The 26,656-nt window shown below is 46.5% G+C and overlaps 1 protein-coding gene across 1 annotated transcript in view; it reads right to left on the bottom strand.

The window, feature by feature from the left end:
* LOC144119395 (testis-specific serine/threonine-protein kinase 3-like) overlaps positions 1–26,656 on the bottom strand; it is a 984,587-nt gene that overhangs the window by 366,355 nt on the left and 591,576 nt on the right. Inside the window, exon 4 of the mRNA XM_077652021.1 lies at positions 16,120–16,346. Within this exon, the coding sequence (XP_077508147.1) occupies positions 16,120–16,346 (227 nt within the window). The remainder of the gene's footprint in view (positions 1–16,119; positions 16,347–26,656) is intronic.

The following is a 26,656-nucleotide window of genomic DNA, read 5'->3' as shown; positions in this document are numbered from 1 at the left end:
CTACATTGCCTTGCTCACCTATCATTATTGGAGTCAGCAATTCGAACGACATACATTTTATTCATAATGATTTGTTTGGTGTCAAACCTGACTGGACATTGTTCTATACAGGTTTTGATCTATGAAGAACTCCAAGGTTGCATCAGTTTAATCTACAAGCAGTACCAAACAGTTCAGAGTTAAGTCGCAAAAAAAGATGCCCCCTGCAATACTTGTAGGTATTTTTGTGCAAATTATTGGTGGACATAGGCAGGAACTGAAATTTTTGTACGAAAATAGCAGCTCAGTATTTATCTGAGCATCTGGTGATTACCTTTTAGGCACAGAATTTACTCAAATTTAGGCATTGAAGTTACGTGCCTTAGCAAATCATGGGTTTTGTGATTTTTTTACAATGGCGCTGGCACATAGCCCTGGTGTTTCGTTATCTTGCAAAGAGGCGGGATGCAAACAGTGACAGTAAGGAGCTGCTGACCCCCAAGGGATTTTCTTTAAAATTCAGGCATAATTACTTATGCAATTAAAAAAAAGACAATAGTAGGAATAAGGAGCCAGTGTAACTGCGGCACCTATGCTCAGTTCTGAAAATAGAGCACTTTCATGACTAAACCAGATACAGCGTACTGTCACGCTGCTATTTTGGGATTTTCATTGGTACAGCCTCATTTTCACGCGTGCTCACTACCACTCTTTTCAAATAACCAATAATCCAATGTTGAGACGGTTGTTTCATTAGATTTGCACGAAAATATGGAGAGGCGATCACCATTATTTGCTTTTGCGACTGTGGTTTTTTCATTTTATTGACAAATGGTAATGATGTCTGGATACCGTGCAGCTACTTTTTATTTTCAGTTGGAAAAGAGTGTTTTGTGTTGTAGTCTTCGATGGCATCCAATCATTGTGGAGTGCTACTTCACAAGCTGTGTATAATGGTGATATACACTTTGAATAACACCATACCAGTTTTGTATTTTAGGTCTTCATTTTACACACGCAAATATGATTCATGGGGAGTACTGATTGTTGCTTCCCGGGCTGTTATAGGAACACAGCAATAGTGTCATCGGGGCATCCCGTCATCTAGGCATACACTGCCCTGATTGCCAACAGTGTAAGGAACGTGGTCCTTTTTTGGGAAAAACAACAATTCTTCATAAGTATGTCAGCAAAACTGCCATGGAGATAGCAGAGGCTGGTGAGATTGCAGAAAAAGGAGATTATTGTGTCAGCACCCCTTCGGTGTTGTTAGGTGATAAAGAACGTCGTGTCTTAGGAATTTCCAACTAGGGTATCATGGTTTTTTTTATTGTTTGCGTCCTGACTTTTAGGTATTAGCTTTATGTTGTCTTCCTTGTACCAGTGATGATGTGTTTCCTTTACGGGTTGGCGCTGCTACCAGTCTCACATGACTTTCCTTTTCGTTGCTGCGCATGCCCGCTGTATGCTAGATGTAGTCGCTGCGCGCAGCAATAAACGTTGTTGAAGTCGGCGCTTTGTGGTGTCTCCCCTCAAGTCCGTGTTCGTCTTTGCGCTGTGAATGTAAGCTGTTATAGGTGCTCAAAATGTGATTCCCTAGAGAACATTTGCTTCTTCGATGCTCAGCGAAAATTCCTGTAGTCGCCATATGTATCAAATGTCACGGATAAAGCAAAAGTGGCAGCTTTCGTGTGCAGCTGTACCTTTCGAATACGCACTTTGCATCACGCTCTCTAATGAGCAGTGGCTCACCATTGTTTCTTTAGCCTCTAGTTCAATTACAGTTAGGCTGTTGCTGCACTGGTTGCAATTAAATGAGATTGAGCAGCTCAGTTGTCTTATAGCAAAAATATGGTTTTCAAATCTTTGGCAGGGAGGCCATTGCAGCATTTTGTTTATCTTTTGCATAGTTGTGGTGGCCCACTAGATGTGATCATGGCTCTAATGGACAAATCATATATACAGTCGCACCTCTGCAATATGGACACTTTGGTTTCCGAGCAAAATTCTCGCAAAGTGATTCATTCTTACTAACGAATCATGAATGAAAAAGTTTTGATACAAAACTTGTGACCCAGGTCTCCTGCACATAGTGGTGGGCAATGAAGTGGAAGCTACACAGTGTTGATAGCTCCAAGTACATTAGCCTGGTTACCATTATCTTTAAAAATCGGTCAGTGACATGTTTGAACCTCGCATTTCTTTGACTTTATTCTTGAAACAATTGGGTTGACCATGGTTTTTCTATGTAAAATTTCTCACTTTGAGGAGGGGAGACCACCCCCTCATGAATTCATCCCTAGGATAGTGTATTCATAATATGCATTATACTGAAATGCGACAGTATGTTTTTGTACTCCTACAAGTGTTAGAAATGTCAGTGATATTTCGTTTTTTAATTTTGCAGGACCAAGAACTTACAGCATGCCTCTGCACATATCATGGCGCAGTTTTCCTGTTCATTGGCCATCACCCTGTAGTGAAAACCTCATCGCTTCTGTGGGGACTCTGCTGTTTGCAGCCTTCTGGGTGTTCCGTTTGGAAAATCTAAAGAAGGCACTCTGTCTGCTGACTTTCTTGAGAGTGCTTTTAGATACATGGCTTAAAATAAACCACGCTTCGATGGTTTTGAGCTCATCAGTTTTTGAAAACCACTGTCTTTCCTTCAAAGCTTTCTCTTCTATCTGCCTGTACGTGTTTTACATGTCTACTTTTTTAGTACTGTTTGGAATACTGGTAGTGGAACACAAACTGTGCTGCTATAACTTATCAATGTTAACATAATACAGATGGCCAGAGCGAAGAAAAAGGAAAACAATATCAGCATGAATCTGTGAGAAAACTGGTGTATAGCCTTTGTCAAAAAGTACAGAGCCAAAGGGTTTGGCTTCTAAGCCGTGTAATAAGGCCTCTGAGCATCCATGGATGTCCAACATTCACGGTGGTCAAGGCTAGCTTTTCTGTACGTTCAAGAGATCTGGAATGCTAGCGATGCACAACAAGGCTCAGAAGCGAATTCCTTGGGCTCTGAACTTCGACAAATGCTGTACTCGCATTGTGGCAGTGTGGAAAGACATGAGAAACAGGAACAGCAACATTTCGTTGACCCTAAGAATCTTCACCCCACTGGTTTCTTGTCCCTGCATGGGCTAATCATGGTTTTTATCTTTTTTCATCTAGCTCGGACAGCTTCCTGGGAGCACTGTCAGCATTTGGTAATTATTTTATGTTTTTATAAACTTCCCGTTCTGCCAAATGACACATTTTCTAGCATTTATACATAATCTTTAATTAGAAAAAAATTATGGTGATAATGGATTTGACGAACAAATAAGTTTTTAAGCAAATATGTGCTTAGACACAGGTCTTCAGAAATTCAATTACTTATTTAATCACAAAGTTACTAGTTCTTAGTCTGATCAGTTACCATGGGAACTTTTCTGGAATTTTTCTTCACTTCGTCCTAAAGTGAAGGTGATGAATGCCTTTCTCCCGATCAAACAAAAAACATGTGTCCTTAGCGCTTTGACCTTAGCCCATGTGTTTTTGCTTTGCTTGTAGTGCGCACAGTCATGTAATAAATACCACGTTGACTAATTCCTTGTGTTTCAGCATTAGTCATTATTTCTTAGCTAGATTGAAAAGCATGTGTGCATGTGTTTCTCTATTCTAATTTTTTCCATATAAGTTTTGAGTTCTGCATTTTATTTGTAATATGCTCCTTCGAATGGGTGGCTAACATATCTTTCAGGGCACGTAAACTTTCTCTAGAGCATAGGCCTCCATATATTGAGTGTAAAGTTTTGTTTTGTGGTCTTTTTATGTGATTGTGTTAAATTGAATGTATTGTATACGTTTTCTAAGGTTATGTTCATCCTATGTGTTTCACAAGAACAAACACAAACATTAGAGGTTGGATACCTGTGATATTTTACTGTAGATTTAGTGGGCTGCTTTAGGATGTCTGTTTAGTGTTTCTTTTACTGTAGTTTTTAATCTGCATCTTGAAGTTAGCCACCTGGAATTAGCCACTGGGAATTGTCTCGTGCATAATATTTTTTTAGCTAATCTTATCTGACAGCACCAGTTAGCCTGAAGTGTAGCGAAGAAGTTTTCAAGTCAACTCTGCATTGTTTTTCAAGATTTGCTATTGTATAGTTTTGACTACTTTGAGGTGCTGATTTCAAGTTAGTCCCTACCTCTAATTCCTGACCATATTAATAATAATAATTGGTTTTTGGGGAAAGGAAATGGTGCAGTATCTGTCTCATATATCGTTGGACACCTGAACCGCGCCGTAAGGGAAGAGATAAGGGAGGGAGTGAAAGAAGAAAGGAAGAGAGAGGTGCCGTAGTGGAGGGCTCCGGAATAATTTCGACCACCTGGGGATCTTTAACGTGCACTGACATCGCACAGCACACGGGCGCCTTAGCGTTTTTCCTCCGTAAAAACGCAGCTGCTGCAGTCGGGTTCGAACCCGGGAACTCCGGATCAAGCCCGGCCGCGGCGGCTGCGTTTTTATGGAGGAAGAACGTTTTTATGGAGGAAAATACCTGTCCAAGAATTGTGGTATCAATTGTTGTTTATTGTCCTCCATTTAAAAAAATAAAATTGTAATCTACAGGTCTTTGTGACCTTTTCTTTACTTTACGCAGGCTCTTCAATTTCTTTTGAATTGAATAAGCTTGACATGTTAAGCAGCCTTTTAATGCTGCTGGTGTTAATATTTCAGACATGTGTGTAGGTTAGTTACTGACATTTGTGATAATGCAGTGCTATTTGCAGCGGTGGTCTGTGTAATTCAGTATTTTCGAACATCCAATGGAATGAATAAGTCGTTTGCACAAGTTAAATTAATAATAATAATAATTGGTTTTTTGGGGAAAGGAAATGACGCAGTATCTGTCTCATATATCTTTGGACACCTGAACCGCGCCGTAAGGGAAGGGATAAGGAGGGAGTGAAAGAAGAAAGGTAGAATAGGTGCCGTAGTGGAGGGCTCCGGCATAATTTCGACCACCTGGGGATCTTTAACGTGCAATGACATCGCACAGCACACGGGCGCCTTAGCGTTTTTCCTCCATAAAAAACACAAGTTAAATTGCGAACAGTGTTTTGAGGACGTGCTAGTAACAATGTTCTGTAAAGTGCTCAAAACTGCAGTTTCGGAAAAAAAAATGTCTAACAAACTTACACAGCTGCCATGTACTATGAATGTAAAATCCATGAACTGTATTGTTGTTCACAAATAAAACCACGGAGCACAAGCTATATGCAATATTTTTGTATAATCCTTACGGCGAATCCTTCTGCTTTTATCGACTTTGAGGACTTATAGACTGGATGAAAATAGTGCTGGAAAAATATTTTCAATGCGCGAGTGCAGCACGGAATTCAAAATTTTCTTTAAAAAGGTCCATTATGGACTTCAAAAATAAGTGACAGTAATGAACGCATTTTAAGGATATAATATACAAATGCATTCTTTTTAAAAACTTCTAAAGGAAGTGAGATGGCAAACATTGTTTGTCCAATGTGGAGCTGCCCGCAAGTGGCTTCTGCACCATTCAGGTTTTTTAACTTCAGGGATTCGGTTTTTGGGCCACAGAGAAGAGATGGTATACTTTTACGAGAAGAAAAATGTGTTGCAGGAATTTGGCACATAGATCGGTTACCACGGTATTGTTTTCAGTTTCATTGCCTGTCGTCTCCCCAACTCTGCTTTTCTTGCCCATTGCGAACCACCCCGTCAAGATACTTTCGGCTAGCGCCGGAGCCATGGTTTGTGTATTTTTTACAGAAGTGCCGTATACACACCGGAGTCAGATTAAAGACGTTTCCTTGCCGCCGCCGCTGGTCTCGTTTGGTTTGCGCGATGTACGGCAGAAAGCAGCGACGTGACTGCGACGTCGTGTGTATGCATGGCGCCACGATCGTGCAATGCAGGCATCAAGGAGGAGGTGAAGACAGTGGTCCGATGCACCTTGTATCCAGCGTTCTTGCCCTGTTCTTTACAGTACTACACCGTAACGGCATGGACGGAACGGGGCTGGTTGTTATATTTCAACATTGAAGTTCGATTGGGCCGTTGGAAGTTCATGATTACAAAGCGCATTCGAACCTGATTATTGTGATTATTGAGGCGCCTGCAAAAATTCGACATCGCAGCCACCGCTCAGCGTATCGCCGCGGTTGAAACCTCCCATTGCTATCCGGAAGTGCATCGTATGTATATTTTGGTGTAAAAATCTGCACCAAATATACTCCCATTGTCAACCGCAAGTGCTTCGTATTTTTTGGTGTAAAAATCTACACCCAATCTGCTCCCTTCGCCAACCATAAGACCTAAGTATTTTTTGGTGTTGAAATCTACCCCAAGTCTGACGGTGTATATCGAACCTCGATTTGGGAGGACGCTAGAGGACAAGCCAAAAACACCCATCTGGGTTGATTTGTGTTTAGTGATGCAGGATCCAGCTTCCGAATGAGCCCATCCGCGGTTACGTCGAGGAGATGAAGCGCCTATTTCGCCGCGCCCACCCCGAGATGACCGAGGAAAAGAAAGTTTAGTTTTTAATGCGCGGCGTAAAAGAACAACTCTTTGGCAGCCTTGTCCGCCAGCCGTCAAAAACAGTCGAGGAATTCATGCAAGAAGCCTGCACCATTGAGAAGACCCTCGACGTCCGAGCTCGGCAGTACAACCGCCCTTCCTCTGCCTGTGCAATCCGTTCGAACACGCCGGCCACCACCAGCGACAGCTTGCTGGAAGTTATCCGCGAAATCTTCCGAGAGGAGCTACGCCGATTACTGCCATCCTTCCCACAGCCACAAGGAGCGACTCTGATGGACGTGGTACGGGAAGAAGTGCAACAGGCACTTGGCACCCCGACGGCCACAGAACCCCAGGATATGACCTAGGCCGCTGCAGTGAGGACTGCTCAGCCCAGCGACAAACCTCACGTCCTCCCCGAGGTGAGCCAATTGTTCCACAACGCCGCCTCCAAGCCCCCGCCCGCCCAGCCCAAGGAAATGCGACGCCTGGAGGACTTCCGACAACCGGCCGTTGTGCTTCCATTGCGGTGAGGCCAGCCATATTCTTCGTCACTGCCCATACCGACGTATCGGTCTTCGAGGATTTACCGTTAACGTCCCACGACCACGCTTCGGACAACGTCCGCAGGAAATCGACGAGTACCTGCGTCGAGAAGAGTACACGCCGAACCGCTTTTCGCGCTCACCATCGCCGTCAACCTCGCGCTTTGCGTCGCCACGCCGCAGCTACGCAGCCGCGGTACGAGGAAGGTCTTCCAGCCCCCGTAGGGGAAACTAAAGGCAACAACCTCTGGAGGTGAGGTTGCTCAAGAGCAAAACGCCGAAGATCCTCCACCGACCACGCCCCATGAAGACGCTGCATCCGCGACGCCGCATGAAGAACCGGCACTCACTGCACCGACGCCGCACACAATGAGAACCCCGACCACGACGCAGGCTACCTTGAAAACGACGCCGCCACCCAGAAGAGCTTCGACCACACGCCCCACCCGCGACTCGCATACGCGACGAAGCCGTGACCCGACGCCGAGAGCGACATGCAATGCGAGAGCAATGACCTCCGTCCTATAAATGACTATCGACCGCCGGAAAGTTACCGCTCTAGTCGACACAGGAGCCGATTACTCGGTGATGAATGGAACATTCGCTGCGCAGCAAAGAAAAGTCACAACGGCTTGGGACGGCCCACAAATTCGCACCGCAGGGGGCCACCTCATTACGCCATCAGGTCGATGCACAGCGCGAGTGATATTCAAAGGTCATTCCTATCCTGCGACCTTTGTTGTACTACCGCAATGCTCCCGCGAAGTGATCTTGGGTATGGATTTCCTTAATGAGCATCAGGCGATCATCGACCTCCGATCCAAGCAGATCACGCTTTCGACGGACAAAGCCATCGCCTCGATGAAAACTGGGAAAAATCACGTTTCCCTGAGTGTCCTGGAGGAAGAAGTGAGCGTTCCAGGAGAAAGTCATCGCATACTATAGACGTTCCCTTTCCAAGGCTGAGGCTAACTATTCGACAACTGAGAAGAAGTGCCTTGCCATCATCTGGGCTACGTCGAAAATCCGCCCCTACCTCTACGGACGGCCGTTCAAGGCGGTCAGCGACCACCACGCGCTCTGCTGGCTTGCCAATTTGAAGGACCCCTCTGGCCGACTCGCTCGATGGAGTCTGCGTCTCCAGGAGTTTGACGTCACCGTCGTTTACAAGTCCGGACGCAAGCACTCTGACGCCGATTGCCTCTCACGAGCCCCTGTAGAGGCACCGCCGCCGGACGACGATGAGGACGCCTTCCTGGGACCCATCAGCCCCAGCTCTTTTGCTCAGCAGCAACGCTCGGACCCCGACCTAGAAGGCCTCATCGAGTATCTGGAAGGCAAGGTTTCTTCGCCCCCCGCTTCATTCAAGCGAGTACGGTCTTCCTTCTGTGTGCAGAATGAAGTCCTTGTGAAGAAGTTTACAGCGAACAAAACAGCCTACCTCCTTGTTTACAATAATAGTGGCAAACAGCGCAACGACGCGGACAGAGTGGAAGAAAAAACAGGACAAGCGCTGACTCACAACTGAAATTTATTTAAGGAAATCAGTACCATATATAGAAAAAGTGGCCAACTTATCAGCTAGTACATAGACAAAACCCAAGTTTCTACGTGGCATCGAGGAATGCAACCTCACTGTCATATAATGAAATAGATGGCTTACTGACACATAACCTTGTTTTTTTCTTCATGGGATATGCTTCCATAATCTCACGTGTTAATTGGGACGGGTGTTTGTAGACGATATCACAGTAAGGCAATGAAGGAAAACAAAATTGGCAGTCTCGAACATGGTCAACTAGATGATTACATTTGTTAGCTTCAAGATTATTTGCATGCTCTTTCAAACGTGTATTGATGCAACGCTCCGTCTGCCCGATATATATTTGTCCGCATGACATTGGGATTTTGTACACAACCTCTTCTGCGCATGGCACATACATTGTTTCGTGCTTAACCCCACAAGTTGTTTCAGATTCTTTTCGTTGCTCAGCCTTTCTTTCCAAAACAGCACAAACCCTTTTAAGTTTCTTGGGTGCTGAAAAAACCACCCCTACGCCATACCTTTTTGCCACATTTTTAAGATTATGTGACATACGGTGTACGTATGGGAGGATGGCTAACTTTTTCCTTTCCTTCTCTTTTCCCGGACTAGGGACCAAAGATGGATTCCTAAGCTTTTTGGCTACCTTGTTACAGCCCAATAACATAACACCATCCGGGTATCCAGCTTCCTTCCACCTTTTAATTTGTTCGTTGAAGCTGTTTGTTGCCATATGGATACAAGATTTTGATAATGAGGACAAAAGAGATGAGATCACAATTCCTGTTTTAACTGTTTTGGAATGATGCGATTTATAATTTAACAGCGGTTTTCCCATTCTTGGACGATATTCCCAACAGACGTGCCCCGTCGCAACCTTCAAACTCAGATCTAAAAATTGTAGCTTACTACCGACCGTGACCTCAGTGGTGAACTCTAAACCTAAAGCATTTTCTTTAAATTCTTTTAGTACATCAGTCATGCGCCTTGAAAAGTTAGTTTTTCCTACAAAAATCAAGAAGTCATCGACGTAACGAAAGATGCGTGACGCCATTCCCGACAGATTTTTCTGGATACCACGATCAACAAAGGACAAAAATATATCGCTAATCACTGGTGCCACCCTAGATCCAATGCAAACACCCGCTTTTTGGGTATACAGTTTACTGTCCCATTCAACGAACATTGACTTTAAATAAAAAGACAGAAGCTCAAGAAAGCTAGCCACAGAAATGCCACACCCTCTAATAAACTGTTCTTCATCATTGTCAATTGTTACACATTTTGAAACCGCGTTCATCAATTCATTGTGAGGAAGGGAATAGAACAGATCGACCACGTCAATACTGAACACTGTACATGAGCCTGGGTTTTCATGTCGCAGAAAATTTACCACACATTTAGAGTTGCGAACTCTGAATGGGACCTTAATAGCCAAAGTAGCCAAGAATTTCTGTAGATACCCTGAAATTTCATATTGCCAAGTGCTCCTCTCAGTTACATTAGCCCGAAATGGCATGCCATCTTTGTGCGACTTCGCTGAGAAAAAATCTTTAAACTAAGTCCTTTAGCCTTATTGACACTTGCTTTAAGCCGGTCCAGGTTCATACTCTCCAGCAAGCGCAGAGCTCTGGCTTTTACTTTTCCTGGTTTTGTCGAAACCGGGACGAAGTTTTTCTGCACAGCCTCCATCGCTTTCAAAGAAAACATTGCTTTCAGAAGGACCACAAAACATCCTTCCTTATCAGCTGTCAATAGCCTCAAATTATTTGAATGCAGGAAATTGACTAGAGAACCGTATCCCTCCCTATATTTGTCAGTCTGTGTTCTTGACAAAACCGCGGTACACTCCTCAACGCATCTCGGTTGGCAAACGTCCTGTGCGAGATGAGAAATCGACCGGGCGATAGTCACCTTATCCTCTTTTCGCAGATGCGGCTTCATGCAGAACTTTGGTCCCATTTTTAGCAGGCTCTCGTGCTGCTGTGGCATAGGTGTTTCACCCAGAATGATGACTTTTCCTGGTTGCTGCGGTGTCTTCTTCCTTTTTGGTAGTTGTGGTCGCACCTTGGCCCACTGGAACTCCGTACACTGGTCCGAAGTTGCATACCAGTCCCGGAAAAACCGCAGGTGGCCTTGACGGTCTCCGCTCCGCTCACAGGCAACACGAAGGCAGTCTTTGAAGAATCTACTTTGATGCCACCGTTCTGAAGATAATATTTTGCACATGCGGCGTGCACCTACTTGTCTCCACGAATAAGTTCTACAGGCTTCGCACGACGAGCCGACAGTTGGACATCTCGGGTTTACACGCACCCTCCGCCGCATTCAAGACAAGTATTACTGGCCCCGACTGTCTACCGATGTCGCACACTATGTGAAAACCTGCCGAGATTGTCATCGACGAAAGACTCCTCCCACACGACCAGCAGGATTTCTGAACCGCATTGAACCTCCCTTAAGGCCCTTTCAGCAGATCGGCATGGACTTGCTTGGCCCTTTTCCAACGTCAGCATCTGGAAATAAGTGGATCATCATAGCGACCGACTACCTGACCCGCTACGCCGAGGCGAAAGCCCTACCGAACGGAACAGCAGCAGAAGTCGCCAAATTTTTCGTGGAGTGCATTCTTCTTCGACACGGCGCCCCCGATGTGCTCATCACGGTCAGAGGAACAGCATTCACGGCGGAACTAACGCAAGCCATCTGCGCTACAGCCAAACCAGCCACCTGAGGACAACTGCATACCAACCGCAGACCAACGGACTGACCGATCGCCTGAACAAAACCATCGCCGATATGCTCGCCATGTATGTCGATGCCGAACACAAAACCTGGGATGACATCCTGCCTTAAGTCGTCTTCGCCTACAACACCGCAGTGCAGGAGACCACCCAGATTACGCCTTTTAGACTCGTCCATGGCAGGGAGGCGACGACCACGCTAGACACCGTGCTGCTCAACGTTACAGAAGGGAACGTCGACGTTGCCGCCTACCTTCAACGCGCAGAAGAAGCTCGAAGGCTTGCCCGATTACGGATCAAAGATCAGCAGCGGTCCGACGCCAGACGCTACAACCTACGAAGACGCAACGCGGAATACAAGCTAGGAGACCAAGTCTGGGTGTGGACGCCCATTCGCCGCCGTGAATTGAGTGAAAAGCTTTTGCGCCGCTATTTCGGCACGTACAAGGTTCTTCGTCGGCTAGGTGGACTGGACTATGAAGTCATCCCTGACGCAATGACTGCATCCCAGCGACGCCGCGTACGATCAGAAGTTGTCCATGTAGTCCGTCTGAAGCCGTTTTATGCGCGCTAAAGGCCGCTGCATTTCCATGCCCTATTTTCGCAAGATCCATTTTTTTCACTCTTACTAGTCGCATTATTTGTTTTAATGCATCGGGTCAATGCTTCATTGAGATGGGAGTAATGCCGCGAATATTTGCAGTTTGTTCTTTTTTTCAAATCTGCCGCCACACCACCTTATCGCTTTCTTTGCGACGCAAGACGCGGCTAGATTTATCTCGATTGATCGCAGCCAGGCAGAGGTGATTCTACGTTGTACCGGAATGTTCTAGTAACTTTGCACGCTTTATCTCGAAAGTTCGCTATCAGGTTTAAATTGAGCACGGCCGACAGCGGCTGGCATTCTGTTCGACGACCGCCGAGCACGCTTGTCGCTTCGCCGCCGCCGAGTGATTCAGTCGATTTTGGGTGCAAGTCAGCCCAATAAACTTTTTCCAGTTAGAAGGCCCTTTTGTCCGTCTTCATCGCTGCTTCGTCTGCCGTCAGCACTACGTGACAATACCAAACTTGACCACCATATGATGGAACGGGTTCGAGTGTCCGAACTGTGGAGACGCGCCCTCTACGTTCGACCCCTTCCGACTAAGATGAACAAGGAGGACCATAATGGCTGGCGCCAGGCGCGGGCGGATTCCCTGCACCGCCACTATGGCTAAAAGAAAGACGTCTTCTATTTCGACATTGCAGGCCCCTACCACTCTAGGGGGGATTGGTACACGGCTGCAGTCATACACAAGGGGAAACAGGTGGGCGGCCTCTCGCTCAGAGCGCTCAGCTCATCTCATGCGTAGGAGGTAGCTATCGCCCTCGCAGCCTCCCATCCCGACTCTATATTCATCCTCACAGACTCTCGCGGAGCCTGTCGTAACTTTGAGTTCGGTTGCTCCCCAAATTCTTCACCACAGTACTCGCGACTGCGATCCAACTCATCGCTCACTCATATGGGTCCCCGGCCACCAAGGCATGCCAGGTAACGAAGCCGACCATGAGGCAGCCCGCGCAGTCACCGGGCACCACGCGTTCCTTGGGAGGACCTTAACCCAAAGCACAGCCCTCTTCTTTCTTTTAGACTCTGGTGCCGAACACCGGCGCTACCGGGCTCCTATGAAGGGACTGGGTAAAGCTGGCGAACTCTGCTTAGGGTCTTCACGAACACCCTGCTGTGCCCGGCGGTTCTCAAGCACTTTGGCTCTTCTTTGGACGGCCGCTGCTTATTCTGTGGGGAGGTAGCTGACACCTTTCACATGGTTTGGGCATGCAGGCAAAATTCTTCTCTCCCCCCGATCACCCATTCTCCTTCCCAAGAGGACTGGGAGGCGGCTCTGCTCGGCTGCCATGAACAATCGGCCGAACAAACCCTGGTTCGGCGGACATGCGCAGCGGTCAGGACCAACGGGGTCCCGGAATGAGGAACTCCGCGCCTTCTATTATAAGGGGCGAGACCCATTAGGGGCCTCTCCCCGAGCACCTCTTTGTACATATAGATTAGTAAATGCTTTTCACCACCACCAGCGATAGTATCAGACCGGAGGTGCCATCTACCGGAAGCTGCAGCCAAAGTGGTGTGTTGGCTCCGCAGGGTATCTTAAACGTCCAATACTCGGCATCAGCTCAGCCACGAGAAACCCCTTTTCCCCGTACACGGCTGAGCCACGCACGGCTAAGCGTGGGTGCTCGGATCAGTGGTGTCACACTGCTGACATACATCCATCCCCCTGCGGGAATGTACTTACCTGCGACAACTCGGGAAACCACACTGTAGCAACGCACCATCATCTGCATGATGCACTTGCCCGTGCGGGGAATCGTTTTTACCAGCCATCTTGCTTGGACAAGATGTTAATGTAGAAGCCTAAACTTAATTGCTTATCGTTGTCCGTCCCTCCGCGAATTCTGTCACACTATGACGTCATTAAAAGAATAATTGCTACAACCATATACCCTTAGCATTTACTAAGTAAAATAGCTACTACTGGGACTTGTTTGAAATACATCCTTGAAGGTATTGGTGAGCGCTTTCAAAATACATAGCGTAGTGTAAGTAGTGTTTCTTCAGAGAATAAACAGTGGTTAGAAGCGCTTTGTCCTGTGTGTTCGTCCCTTTCCGCATTTTGCTAGCGCTCACCATACCTTCAAGGACAATTACTAAGTAAGGGGGTTAGTAAGTAGTGAGTTATTAGTAATTATTCATAAATTTGTAATTACACATTAATTGGTAATTAGATAAATAAAAATAAATATAGTTCATAAATAGCAAAAATAAAAAAATAACAAAATTGGATATACAATGTTTAAAAAGAATTAAAGAATTTGAAAAGTAAGGAATTAAAAATTAAATAAAGAACTAAATAAGACATGACAAAATAAATAAAAACAAAAATAGAAAGCGAAATGAAAATAAAAATAATAAACGAATAAAAGTTAAAGCAGCAGCCAAAGTGAGAGCGAAAAGGCTTTCGCCTCGCACACTTTAGATCGCCAAAGTGATCCCTGAATTTTCATGCTCTCCGTCCTAACACCCTTCCCACATCCCACCCTCCTTCCACTCAGCGGGGCTTCTTCCTCTAAGTTTCATGTACGGGCAATCGAGCGGGCCAATGAGGTCGCCACCAGCCATGGGCTAGCGGCCATCTAGTATGTCTCTTCCAACCTGCTCTCGACGCAATAAATGCTTTACAATCAAATCAATCCTCAAAGTGATGGCCTTATTTTTAACCCGGCTAACGACGAATCGAGATTAGGGCCTGACAAATGATGTGCTAGCGAGGCTTCCATACACTTGTGCCGCAAGGATTGGGAGTTTCTTGGTTTGACGAGATGATTATGGCTCTTGTCTTTGTGGTTGGTGCGCATGCGCTTTGTTGTTGAAGAAACTGCTATTGCTGTTGCTGATAGAAAGAAAGAAAAGGAAAGTGCACGGGCCTGCCTACTGGCTCATGCCCAGCCACGCCCGCTGCCGGGTGCTGAAAGTAGGAGAGTTAAAGGATAGGAGAGCAAAGATATTAAGAAAAGGCGCGCGCTAATATGCCCCGGTCCGATCCCGGAGGCACTGCAATACCGGTACGACCCGTGCCAGAGTGCTTCAAGCCAAGCACTCGGCCATATTCCAAAAATAAGTAATATCTTGGGTCCAAGGACCCCCAGCACATATTAAATCAGGTATCAGATACCATGGCGGTGGTGGTTGTTGAAGGAAGGAGGCGTTGGTGCAATAAACCAGTTGTTAGTCTGCGCTTGTCTCATGTGGTTCTTCTCTCTTGTCACCGTCCTTTTAGCGCAGTTATTCATGGTTCCCACAATGACGAATGCTTTGCCCAGACGAAGACAAATCCTCCATAGAAACGTAAGCTGCGCTTTAGCGTATCGTTTCTATGGGGGCGAAATGCTGAAGCGCCCGTGTGCTGTGCGATCTAGGTGCACGTTAAAGATCTCCAGGTGACTTAAATTATTCCGGAGCCCTCCACTACAGCACCTCTTTCTTCCTTTCTTCTTTCACTCCCTCCTTTATCCCTTCCCTGACAGCGCACTTCAGGTGTCGCCGATATGTGAGATAGACACTGCGCTATTTCCTTTCCCTAAAAAACAATTAATTAGCTGAGGTTGCCTGCCCCACTTGTTCAATTTGTGTTGTCAATGTAGCCATATACCTTTCGTCTCTTCGATCCCGGCCTCGGTGGTCAAATTTCGATGGAGGCGAAATTCTAGAGGCCCGCGTACTGTGCGATGGCAGTGCACGTTAAAGAACCCCAGTTGCTCGAAATTTCCGGAGCGCTTAGCTACGGCGTCCCTCATAGCCTGAGTCGCTTTGGGACGTTAAACTCCCATAAGTGAGGATACCTGTGCAGGTGTCGCTGAATCGCGCGTTACACAGTGGTAACCGCCTGTGAATTTTCTTCCTCTCCACTGCTACTTCGTCAGAGAGTGGTATGGCGGCAGGTTAGTTGATTAGACACAGCAGGTCTGTGAAACCGCAGAAGCACATGACGGCTTAAGGAGACGGCGCTTCAGTGCGGTTTGTTGTGTCCCAGCGAATGCTAGCCACGTCCTAGCGACCTTGACGGCTGGAAGGGTTCTTGGCGTTGCGCTCTTGCATTTTATGCAGCTATAGCAGTAATAAATATTTTTTTTAAAATTGCCAGAAAAATAACACCAGCTTTTGGGATTCAGACAGCGTCCCAGTGCGAGACCACGACCTACCTTTGGGAAGCGCACCGTGCGCGTCATCTGGAGGCGCACCTGTCTCAAGAGACCATTGCTCTCGTAAGGCAGCAGACCAGTGACCATGACGTAGAGGATGACGCCCAAGGACCACACATCGGCCAGCTTGGGTAGGTAGCAGATGCCTTGTAGAATTTCCGGCGCCGCGTACGCCTCACTGCCGCAGAAAGTCTCGCTCAACTCCTTGCGCTTGGTGCGTTCATCGGCTGCAGAGGACGCGCGAGACCGCGCAAAAAAATGCCTCCACCGTCTGGAAGACGTTGAAGTAACGAGCGTTAGCTCATTAGAAGCGCAATCTATCGTCCATGCGATTTATTACCATTTTTGACCAATTTGGGACGAATAAGTTTTTCGATTCTTTGGAGTGCCATCTTTCCTTACCTAAATGCGGTAGGTGCCCAGTAGTCATGAGGCATAAAATTGTGAACTGCCGAGTGCTGACGTCACGGCCGCCATGTTAAACCTAACTATAACGAAATATTAACCTAATTAGGCGATATTGGCGTCTAACATGCCTTACTCATTGAGCCCGTTACGAATATGCCATCAGTTAGATCATGACTTCAGTGGTAATTAATTATAAGCAAATAAATTTAAGCCTAACCATAAGTAAGTATTAACTTTGTTACTTAATATTGATGTCTAACGTTTTATACTGATCTAGAGGATTCCAAATAAGTAATTCATTTTATGATGACCACATTATTTACAGAGTTATAAGAGATTAACATAATCACGTGGCTAGTTAATTACGACGTCACAAAATCACTGACCTCACCAATCAGTGAAAAATTGGATTGCTATATCGATTTACTATGGGGACCATCTCGTGAATTCCTCGGACTTCGAAAATTTAAGCCGAAGGGTGGTGGTCGAGAAACGTGATGAATAAGAGCTAATGCTCATAAAAAATTTGCTGTGGATTTGCTCAGCTTACCCACAATATACAAAGCGAAAGCTGTCGGTGTTCATTGTGTTCACTGACGGTGGCGTTGACAACGTTCTACTTCTCCGATGGTTTTGATGAATGGAAGGGCGCATACTTGGCTCCTTGGGTCAGCGCACGCCTCAATTGCGCTTTGAGTTATGCGGCGGTGGTGAAAGACAGATGTGGGATGCATGCATTAGCGCTTTGGTGTAAGAATAACATACTTGCACCATGATTAGCTCCTAAAACGTTTATGACAGGCACGCGACACTGCAGCAATAGACCGCAGCCCTCATTGGGTGACAAACCTTCGCGATCAATCATTAACTGCCACCTGCCAAGGTGGCAAGGTGGGTGCGCTGCCTATCTCGTGTGCTTGAACGCACTCAACGTTACAGACGCCAAGCCCCGTCTACTTGTCCGATACACCACAGTTTTCTCTAACCAGGTTGAGTACAAGTTTCCAGAGAAAGGCTGTAGCGCCGAAAAGGACAACACATAGCAAGTGAGACGGGACAGGCGCAATGCTATGTCTTGTCCTTTTCGGCGCTACAACCATTTTCTGTAAACATGCCCCAACTAGCCTCCCAACAAGTATTATGGAGCACAGGTTAAACCGCAGCTATTTTTTTTCATCCAGCTGAGGCTCGGCTAGATCACGTGGTCAGGCAGAAGCCGCTCCACGGATGTGGAGCCCCGGCGCAGCGACGGCGAAGACTGGGCTCGGCGGCGCGGCGAAGTCGCGTGATGCATGGCTAGGGCAGCGGCGCACGTCACGCGTTGTGACGTCACATTTCTCAGAGCCGAGTTTGCTCCTGCTAAGCCGGTAAAGCTTTCGCTTTAAAAGGTCAGTTATAATACCCAGACGCGGCGCGTCTTAAAGATCTCAAACGGAGCATGCACTCCCGCAGTCAAGACGCCGGTGTTTTGTGCTTCTCTTGTGTCTCGTCTTTGATTGCGCTGTTTTTTCCAATTCGTTAAACATGTACCAACCAGCCCGTATTTTCCCTCTTCTGGAATACGTTTCTCAGCGTCGTGTCCACCATCCCCTTCTCGTCCTTCAGCCCGATAAATCTCCTCTGTGTTGGTCGACCGCAAGGCGCCCAATTAGCTGAAAGAACAAAATGGTGTACGACCTTAAGTGGATGATGCCTTAAGGGATATGCGGGTAATTTGTCTAGGCCGACTGAACCAGAATTTAGTGTATAGAAATGATGTTTCTTGGTATGCACAAAATACAGCTCAATAATTACAGCTCAAAGCAATGACCGGCAAACGGCGCGTGCTGGGTTCAGTGAGGTTCTAGCCAGTCGCTTATGGTCGCCTTCGCCGGCGGCTAAACAGGCCAAAATTGGAGCTGCCTTGGCGTTTTTGCCGCGACAGAGTGACAGCTCCCATGCAAGTATGGCAGATGCACAGCCGAAGCAACAATGGCAGCTCTCGCTAGTGGCTGGCCTTAAGAGCAAGACTGTGCGCATCGGCACGGGAGCGTCTCTCCGTGAACGCTGCAGAGATCAGCGTAGAGGCTAGGCGAGGGCAGCCACCAGGTGCAGCAGGACGTGCCCGGGCCTTCAGTGGCCATGCCGAGAAACATGAGAAGCGCAGTTTGTAGCTGGATGCCGAACTGCGCCCCTGCAAACCTCGCAGCATCGAGAACGGCGAGCGATGATTGGCGTCGACGAGCGCCAGTGGGACGTGCATGGTGTCGGGACGAGCGACGCGCCGCCGCGGTTAAATATGCCATGGCGTCCGACCTGGCGCTGGGGCACCTGTGAATACGAGCTTGAGATGAACGTGAGAGCGGACACGGGAGAGCAGCAACCATGCGGTTGCTGCTAAGAACTCCTTTGAGCTCTCTTGTGCAGTTTGCTGTTCTCGGCTCAAGAGTTGTGTTGTGTTTTATGGCGCATGGGCAACTAAACCTATCATGCGCCAAGCTCAACGTAAGGGTGAAATTTCTGGATAATTTTATATAAATGTTAAAAATTGTCGGTGGTGCAGAGTGCTTAAGTTGTTAAAATTACCTCATGATGACGAAGGAAAAAGATGCCAGAAATGGGTACTATTAAAAACATTTAAAGGGGGTCGGATCACCTCAGCGGCCATCCTTACCAGGGTAAGGATCTCGAGGCTTCCAACCAATCAAATACAGACCTCACCCTTTTTCTCAGGAATGAGAAATGGCTGACGTGTATCAGACGAAGTACTGGGTCGTGATTTACATATTTTTAAGAAAACTAGGTTCTGTTAAAAATATAAAAACGCAAGACATCTCCACAATTGCATTTTCACTCAAGAGGAGTGCTGGATGAGAAGGGATGCTTTGGTTATAAAATGGAGAAAAACACTTTTTCCGTAGCCTATCCAGTTTAGAGCATGAAATTAAAGTGTGATTCACTGTAAGTTCCTCTCCGCATGTAAAAACTGGTTTGTCTTCTTTCTTTAGTAGAAAGTTGTGCATAATGTGTGTGTGGCCTATACGGAGACGGCAGATAATGACTTCCTTGAAACGTTTCTGGCGAACACATGACTTTCATTCACCAGCGCACAAATCAGCCATTTCGTTGCCTTTTATGCCGACATGACTTGCTACCCAGCAAAGTATGACGTTTTGTCCTTGAGCTATGGCTGTTGTAATGGTGTGTATGAGGTCGCCAAGCAGCGGAGTTATCGCATTTCTAGAATGAACGGCTGTGAGCACCGTTAGCGAGTCTGTGTAAATAATACTGCTGGCGATGTTCTCATTTACTATATTTCTATGGCTACACACATGGCGTAACATTCCGCAGTGAAGATGGAAGCACACTATAGAAGTCTTACTATTTTATTCCAATTCCTCTGTACAACTGCGCTTCCAACGTAAGCATCTGTTTTTGAACCGTCTGTATAAAAATCTGCGAAATTACTGTACTTTTCCTCAAGTGTGAGGAATTCTTGTATTATATGCTGTTGCGGAATTTGTTTCTTACGGAACTTTGTAAGAGTGAAATCACAGATTTCAGAGAAATTGTGCCACGGCTGCAGTGGACCTCGCCGTCGGGCAATGTTTGGCAATATGTCTAGTATGCCGGGATTCCGGCGCATGTCTTCAAATCGCAAGAGGAGTGGCCGAGTAGCTTGCGGCTTGTTGTTTAAGAGCGTTCTAGAAAGACACTTTGTAGCGATAGGGTAACATAGATGCTGATGCAGTGAAAGGAATATTTAGAATGTACGAGCACGTGAGCATGGCTCTTCTATCTGTAAGCGATGGTTTATTGGTTCTACATGGAGACTGTTTATGGGAGATGTACTGTATGCACCAGTGGAAAGATGCAAACCTAAATTATTTACTGGGTCTAGCCGTTTAAGGTACGACGGCCTCGCTGACCTATACACTACACCTCCGTAATCCAGGGTTGAGCGTACTACAGAGCGGTATATTTGTTAGAGGCATGTCCTATCGTTTCCCCGGTGTTTTCTCGACAGCACTTTGAGTATGTTCAGGGATCGAGAAGCTTTTTTTTTCTTCAACGCATTTATGTGATGCAGGAAGGTGAACTTTTTGTCCAATGTTATACCTAGAAATTTATGTTCATTTTTCAAGGGTAAGTCTATTTCGGTCAGGTGTAGGGTGGGATCTATCTGTATGCCTCGTCTGAGTGAGAAAAGAATGGCCACCGATTTCTGCGGAGAAAAACGGAAGCCATTTTGGTCTGCCCATGTTGCCAGTTTATTTATTGTTAACTGTATCTGTCGTTCACATGTTGATGTATTCGAGGATGTGTAAGCTATCTGGAGATCATATACATAGACAGAATACATAACGGAACTTGGAATTATTTTCTTGATAGAATTCATTTTTGCAATAAGGAGTGTTGTGCTCAAAATATATCCTTGAGGTACTCCATTTTCTTGGATAAAATTCCTTGAAAGGGTTGAGCCTAGGCGGACATCAAGTATACTGTTAGACAAAAAGTCTTTAAGGCAGTTCAACATCCTGCCGCGGATGCCCAGTACAGCCAGGTCCTGAATAATCTCAAACCTCCACGTTGTGTCATATGCCTTCTCTAAATCGAAGAAGACAGCAGGACAATGCTCTCTGAGCATAAAAGCCTTACGAACACAATTTTCAAGACGAACCGGGTGGTCGGTGGTGGAGCAAGCCTTTTTAAAACCGCATTGATGGACATCCAGAAGCTCCCGGTCTTCTAGCACGAATGTTAGTCTGATATTCAATACACTTTCAAAGGATTTCGCTAGACAGCTAGTCAGAGCTATGGGACTATAGCTGCTAGGAAGTTTAGAGGGGTTTCCGGGATTTAATAATGGAACAATAATGGCCATCTTCCAGGCTTCGGGAAGTTTCCCCGATACCCAAACTTTGTTAAAAAAATTTAAACGTGCCTCCAAAGCCTTTTCAGGGAGATGAGCTAACATTTGATAATGTATTTTGTCTGGGCCAGGTGCAGTTTGCTTACCGGCGGACAGTACTTTATTAATTGCTTGAACTGTAAGTAAATTATTACAGTATTCATTTGTACCGCCCCTTGTCTGCAGTCTTTGTTTTTCAGCTGAGTTTTTGTATTTGAGGAATGATTCTGTGTAGTGAGATAAACTGGAGACTGCAGAAAAGTATTCACCCAAAATATCTGCCTGTTCTTCTAAATTTGTCTGTATGCCAGGGGCTGATAGAAATGGAACTGCGAACGGGCAGTAGCTGTCATTTATGTTTTTTACCATCTCCCACATTTGTTTTGATGTAATTGAGCTGTTCATTGAAGACATGTAACCTTGCCATGAAGTTTTTTCTGCATTACGAAGAATATATAAAGCTTTTCCTCTGAACTTTTTGAACTTAATGAAATTCGCCTGCGTTGTGTACCTACGGAAAATTCCCCAGGCTTTGTTTTGCCTCCTTTTTGCATCTTTGCATTCTTTTGTATACCAAATTTTGGGATTGTTTTACTATTCCAGACGACCGAGGAATTGCTAGGCGTGCAGCGGTTAAAATACAGTTTGCGATAGCTTCATTCAGTTCGTCTATGCTGAAATCATCTGAAGCAGTTTTATCTAAGCTGGCCCTTTCTCTGCAACTTCCACCGTAGTGGTTTCGTTGGGATGACTTGCGGTGGGGATGTTAGGCTGACTAATAGAGGGAGGTGATCGCTGCCGCATGGGTTGTCTATGACATCCCATTTAAAATCGCAAAAGAGAGGTGAACTAAAAGAGAAATCTATAGAATTCATTTTTCCCGTGCTCGGTGAGCAGTATGTATATTTGCCGCTGTTTAGGAGGCAAACATTATTACTTAGAATAAAATCTAAAATACGACCTCTTGCATCATTGTGTGCACTTCTCCAAAAACCGCAGTGAGCATTAAAATCACCAACTAGCAGATATGGCTCTGGTAGCTGTTCTAAGAGGGATTCTAAATCATTAAGTGTTACTGCTAGGTGTGGCTCAAGATGTACATATTGTGAGCGTTTTGAAATGAAAGAGAGTGACTGCGACGGCTTCGTATTTGGTTTTAAGTTTGATCTCTCGGGTTGCTACACCAGTCTGGATGACAATAGCATCGGATGACAATAGCAAAACCTTCAGACAGTTTGCTTGCTTGCTGTCGGTCACCCCGAAATACATGATACTTGTTTGAAATAATTTTTTGTTTTGGACCTAAGTTGGTCTCCTGTAAGCAGGTCTCCTCCCCTGCCCCCCCCCCCCTCTCCAAACCAGACCCCCTTCCTCTCCGCTTTCTCTTTTCTTCCCCCTCCCTGCGCAGCTCAGTTGCGGTGTACATCCTGCACAAGGAGGCAGTTACCGGGCTGCGCTCCCCCCCTGAGGTGCGTTCGTGGGTCGCCGATGACCAGGCGAACGAACGCGTCGCACGTGCAGCTGAACGCGAGCTCGCGAAGGCACCGCGCGAGCAAAGAGAGACGCCGGCAGAGGCTAAAGAGCGTAGACTGCAGCTCCAATTAAGGCTCACAGAAGCGATTAGCTCACTCAAATTTATCCCGCGGTTCGATGATCTCAGGGATGACCTGGATGCATACCTCAAACGTTTTGAAAACTTAAAATTTTGACAGATTTGCCTGTCTGGTTGGATTTGAAGACTTATAATAAACTGCACATGTCCAACCAAAAGCTTCAATTTTAACCCAACGTTTCGAAGCCGACTCGGCTCCTTCATCAGGTGGGACTGAGGGCAGAAGCTAGCGTCTTTAAGTATGGAAGGGAGGAGGACGTCACAGGAGCGAAAGCTGTGATGCGAAAAGCGTGGGGGAGGGGAAGGAAGGGGTGGGTTAAGGCTGTTAGTCGCGTTAGCCACCCTCGTGCCCGACGAATGCCTTGGCTCCTTAGACGTGGTGTCCCTTTTCACAAAAATCTCCGTGAAGCTTGCGGTGACCGCTACCCGAGGTGCCCTACAACACGACACACTCATCGCACGAACCCCGCTGAGTGTAAATGATGAGTGCCGCCTCCTGGAGCTGCGCCTATCAAACACATACTTCTCGTCAAACGGGGAATTTTACCGACAAGTGAAAGGAACGCCATTGGGAGCCTCCATCTCTGTCGCCATGGCCAATTTAACTATGGAATACATCAAACACCAAGTCCTCAACACTTTCCACCCGAAACCAAAGATTTTCCTCAGGTATGTCGACGACTGCTTCGCCGTCATAAAAATATCTAAGATTAAAAATTTCCTTTCTCATTTAAACTCCGTAGAACCTGATGTTCATCACGCTAGAGGTGGAACAAGAGAACTCCCTGCCGTTTTTGGACGTCCTCGTGTCCCGAAACCACTGTACCCTTCAATTCTCCGTATACCGCAAACCAACTCACTCAGGTCGGTAACTCCAATTCTCTGCGAACCACCCGACAGTCCATAAAGCATAAGGGGTGAAGACATTGTTCAGAAGAGTTGAGACACACTGCAGCACAGAACTTGACAGAAAAAAAGAACAACGTACGACATTCAATGAACTGATCAAGAACGGCTACCCAAAAAACTTTATTCTAAAAACCATTCGACGTCAAAAATACAACAACATGCGCCAAGAAATCAAAGCGCAAAGACTAACGCCAGAGTGGCAGATCGGGCTAGTTGGTAATTCATTATGCGATACAGCGCGAACAAAGAAAAGGACGATGAAAGACAAGACACCACAGCGCTGACTTCAACTGGTTTTTTATTGCAGAAAGGGGCGCTATTTATACGTAAAGTGGGCGGGAAAGCATAGTGACGCCACTGCTGAATTTGCTACGCGGGATAAGATAACAATGACGAGAAGAAAAGTCTGCACCGGCGCACAAAGGAAACTTCTAGGAACAGAACAACCAGGCGATGCAGGGCGGAGGATGAAACATGAGAACGATAAGACAAAGTACCAGCAATTTGCAACAAGACTAACAAAGCCAAAAGGGCATTAAAACTCAGTACTGGCAATGAATCAAACATGGGGCCGATAAGACAAAGCATAGGCATTTTGCAGACAATACTAAGGTCAAAAGAGGAATTAAAAGATCTAACACAGTGTGAGGAAGAATTAAAAAATTCCCCTTTTGGCCTTAGCATTCTCTCTGCAAAATGCCTATGCTTTGTCTTATCGTCCCCATGTTTCATCCATTACCATGTGCTGAGTTTTAATGCCCTTTTGGCTTTGTTAGTCTTGTTGCAAATTGCTGGTGCTTTGTCGTATCGTTCCCATGTTTCATCCTCCGCCCTGTTTTGCCTTGTTCTGTTCCTAGCAGTTTCCTTTGTGCGCCGGTGCAGACTTTTCTTCTCGTCATTGTTATCTTATCCCGCGTAGCAATTTCAGCAGTGGCGTCACTATGCTTCCCCGCCCACTTTACGTATAAATAGCGCCCCTTTCTGCAATAAAAAACCAGTTGAAATCAGCGCTGTGGTGTCTTTCTTCGTCCTTATGTCTGTTCGCGCTGTATCACATAATGACTAACGCCACCACCAAAATACGTCACTCTACCTTATGTCTGAGGTGTCAGCGAAACCATCGCCCGAATCGTGAAAAAAGGGGGTCTCCAGGTTGCGCACAAGCCCAGAAACACTGTTGCGCTTTGCCTACCTGTTCCCAAATACCAGCCGCGGTCGCGGAGAGAAAGAGCCCAAGGCATTGTCTACAAAATTATTTGCGCCGACTGCGACGAAAGCTACATCGGCGAAACGAAAATTCTCAAAGAAAGAATTCGGCAACGTAAAAACGACGTCCGCTACTTCGCGAGAGAGCGCAATCCTGTAGCCGAACATTCCGAGGATTCAGATCATAGAATCAACTTCGACGAAACCAGCATCCTCGGAACCGAAATATATTACCTCAAAAGGCTCCTTCTGGAATCCTGGCACATCAAAACCACCGCGAGCAACATCAACTGCGCAAAAGGAAACCTGCCCCCAGTATATACCCAGGGACTTCGCTCTTCAACCCAACGAAAAAAAGGCGCCATTGACCGCCTCCGCAATGCGCGACAACGTGACTAACACCCTAAACCCCCTTCCTCTCCCCCCCCCCCCCACGCCTTTCGCAATCACAGCTTTCGCTCCTGTGACCCCCTCCTCCATTCCATACTTAAAGACGCTAGCTACTGCCCTCAGTCACCCCTGATGAATGAGCCGAGACAGCTTCGAAACGTTGGGTTAAAATAAAAGTTTTTGGTTGGAGATGTGCAGTTTATTATAACCCAAACGTTTTGAGCGCATCGCAGAAGGGCACAGCTGGCCCAAGAAAAAATGGGCTACAGCACTGAGTATGTCTTTGACTGCGAAGGCTCTCCGTGGGTTCAGTCGATTGTCTCCTACAGATTCAGTGAATTATGAAAAGGCAAAACTAGCCCTGCTCCAACATTTTCGGTTCAGAGCAGAGGGTTATCGTGAAAGGTTTTGTGACAGTGAGCCGCTAGATAAAGAAACAGGCAAGCGATACGCAGCACGCTTGCTCAGTATTTTCGATCGATCGGTCGAGATGTCGGGAACGGCCACAACGTAAAATGACTTACGTAACGTGGTGGTGGCCGAACAGTTCATGGGGAACTGTCAGTCGTCTGGCGATTATCCTTCGAGAAAGAGAGGGCAAGACGCTGGACAAAATGGCTGAGGCAGCAGACAACTTTCTTGAGGCCCAGCGACAAAGAAACTTGTCTTCGTAAAGAGAATCGTTAGAGTTGGGCATTCCGAGAGAAAAGGATGTTCCATCAAGTAGACAGTTAGGAAGGTGCCTCATTTGTAATCGACCTGGACATAAGGCTGCCGACTGTGGTATATAAGCCAAAACAGCTTTATTGCGTTTATTGTCGAAAAACAGGGCAGCGGCGTAAAAGAACAACACTTTGGCAGCCTTGTCCGCCAGCCGCCAAAAACAGTCGAAGAATTCATGCAAGAAGCCTGCACGATTGAGAAGACCCTTGACGTCCGGGCTCGGCAGTACAATCGCCCTTCCTCTGCCTGTGCAATCCGTTCGGAAAAAACGGCCACCACCAGAGACAACTTGCAGGAATTTACCCGCGAAATCGTCTGAGAGGAGCTACGCCGATTACTGCCAATCCTCCCCACAGCCGCAAGCAGCGACTCAGATGGATGTGGTACGGGAAGACGTG

This window comes from Amblyomma americanum, chromosome 2 (genome assembly GCF_052857255.1).
Source record: "Amblyomma americanum isolate KBUSLIRL-KWMA chromosome 2, ASM5285725v1, whole genome shotgun sequence".
Taxonomy (NCBI): Eukaryota; Metazoa; Arthropoda; class Arachnida; order Ixodida; family Ixodidae; genus Amblyomma; species Amblyomma americanum.
This window is presented reverse-complemented; position numbering and strand designations above follow the sequence as displayed.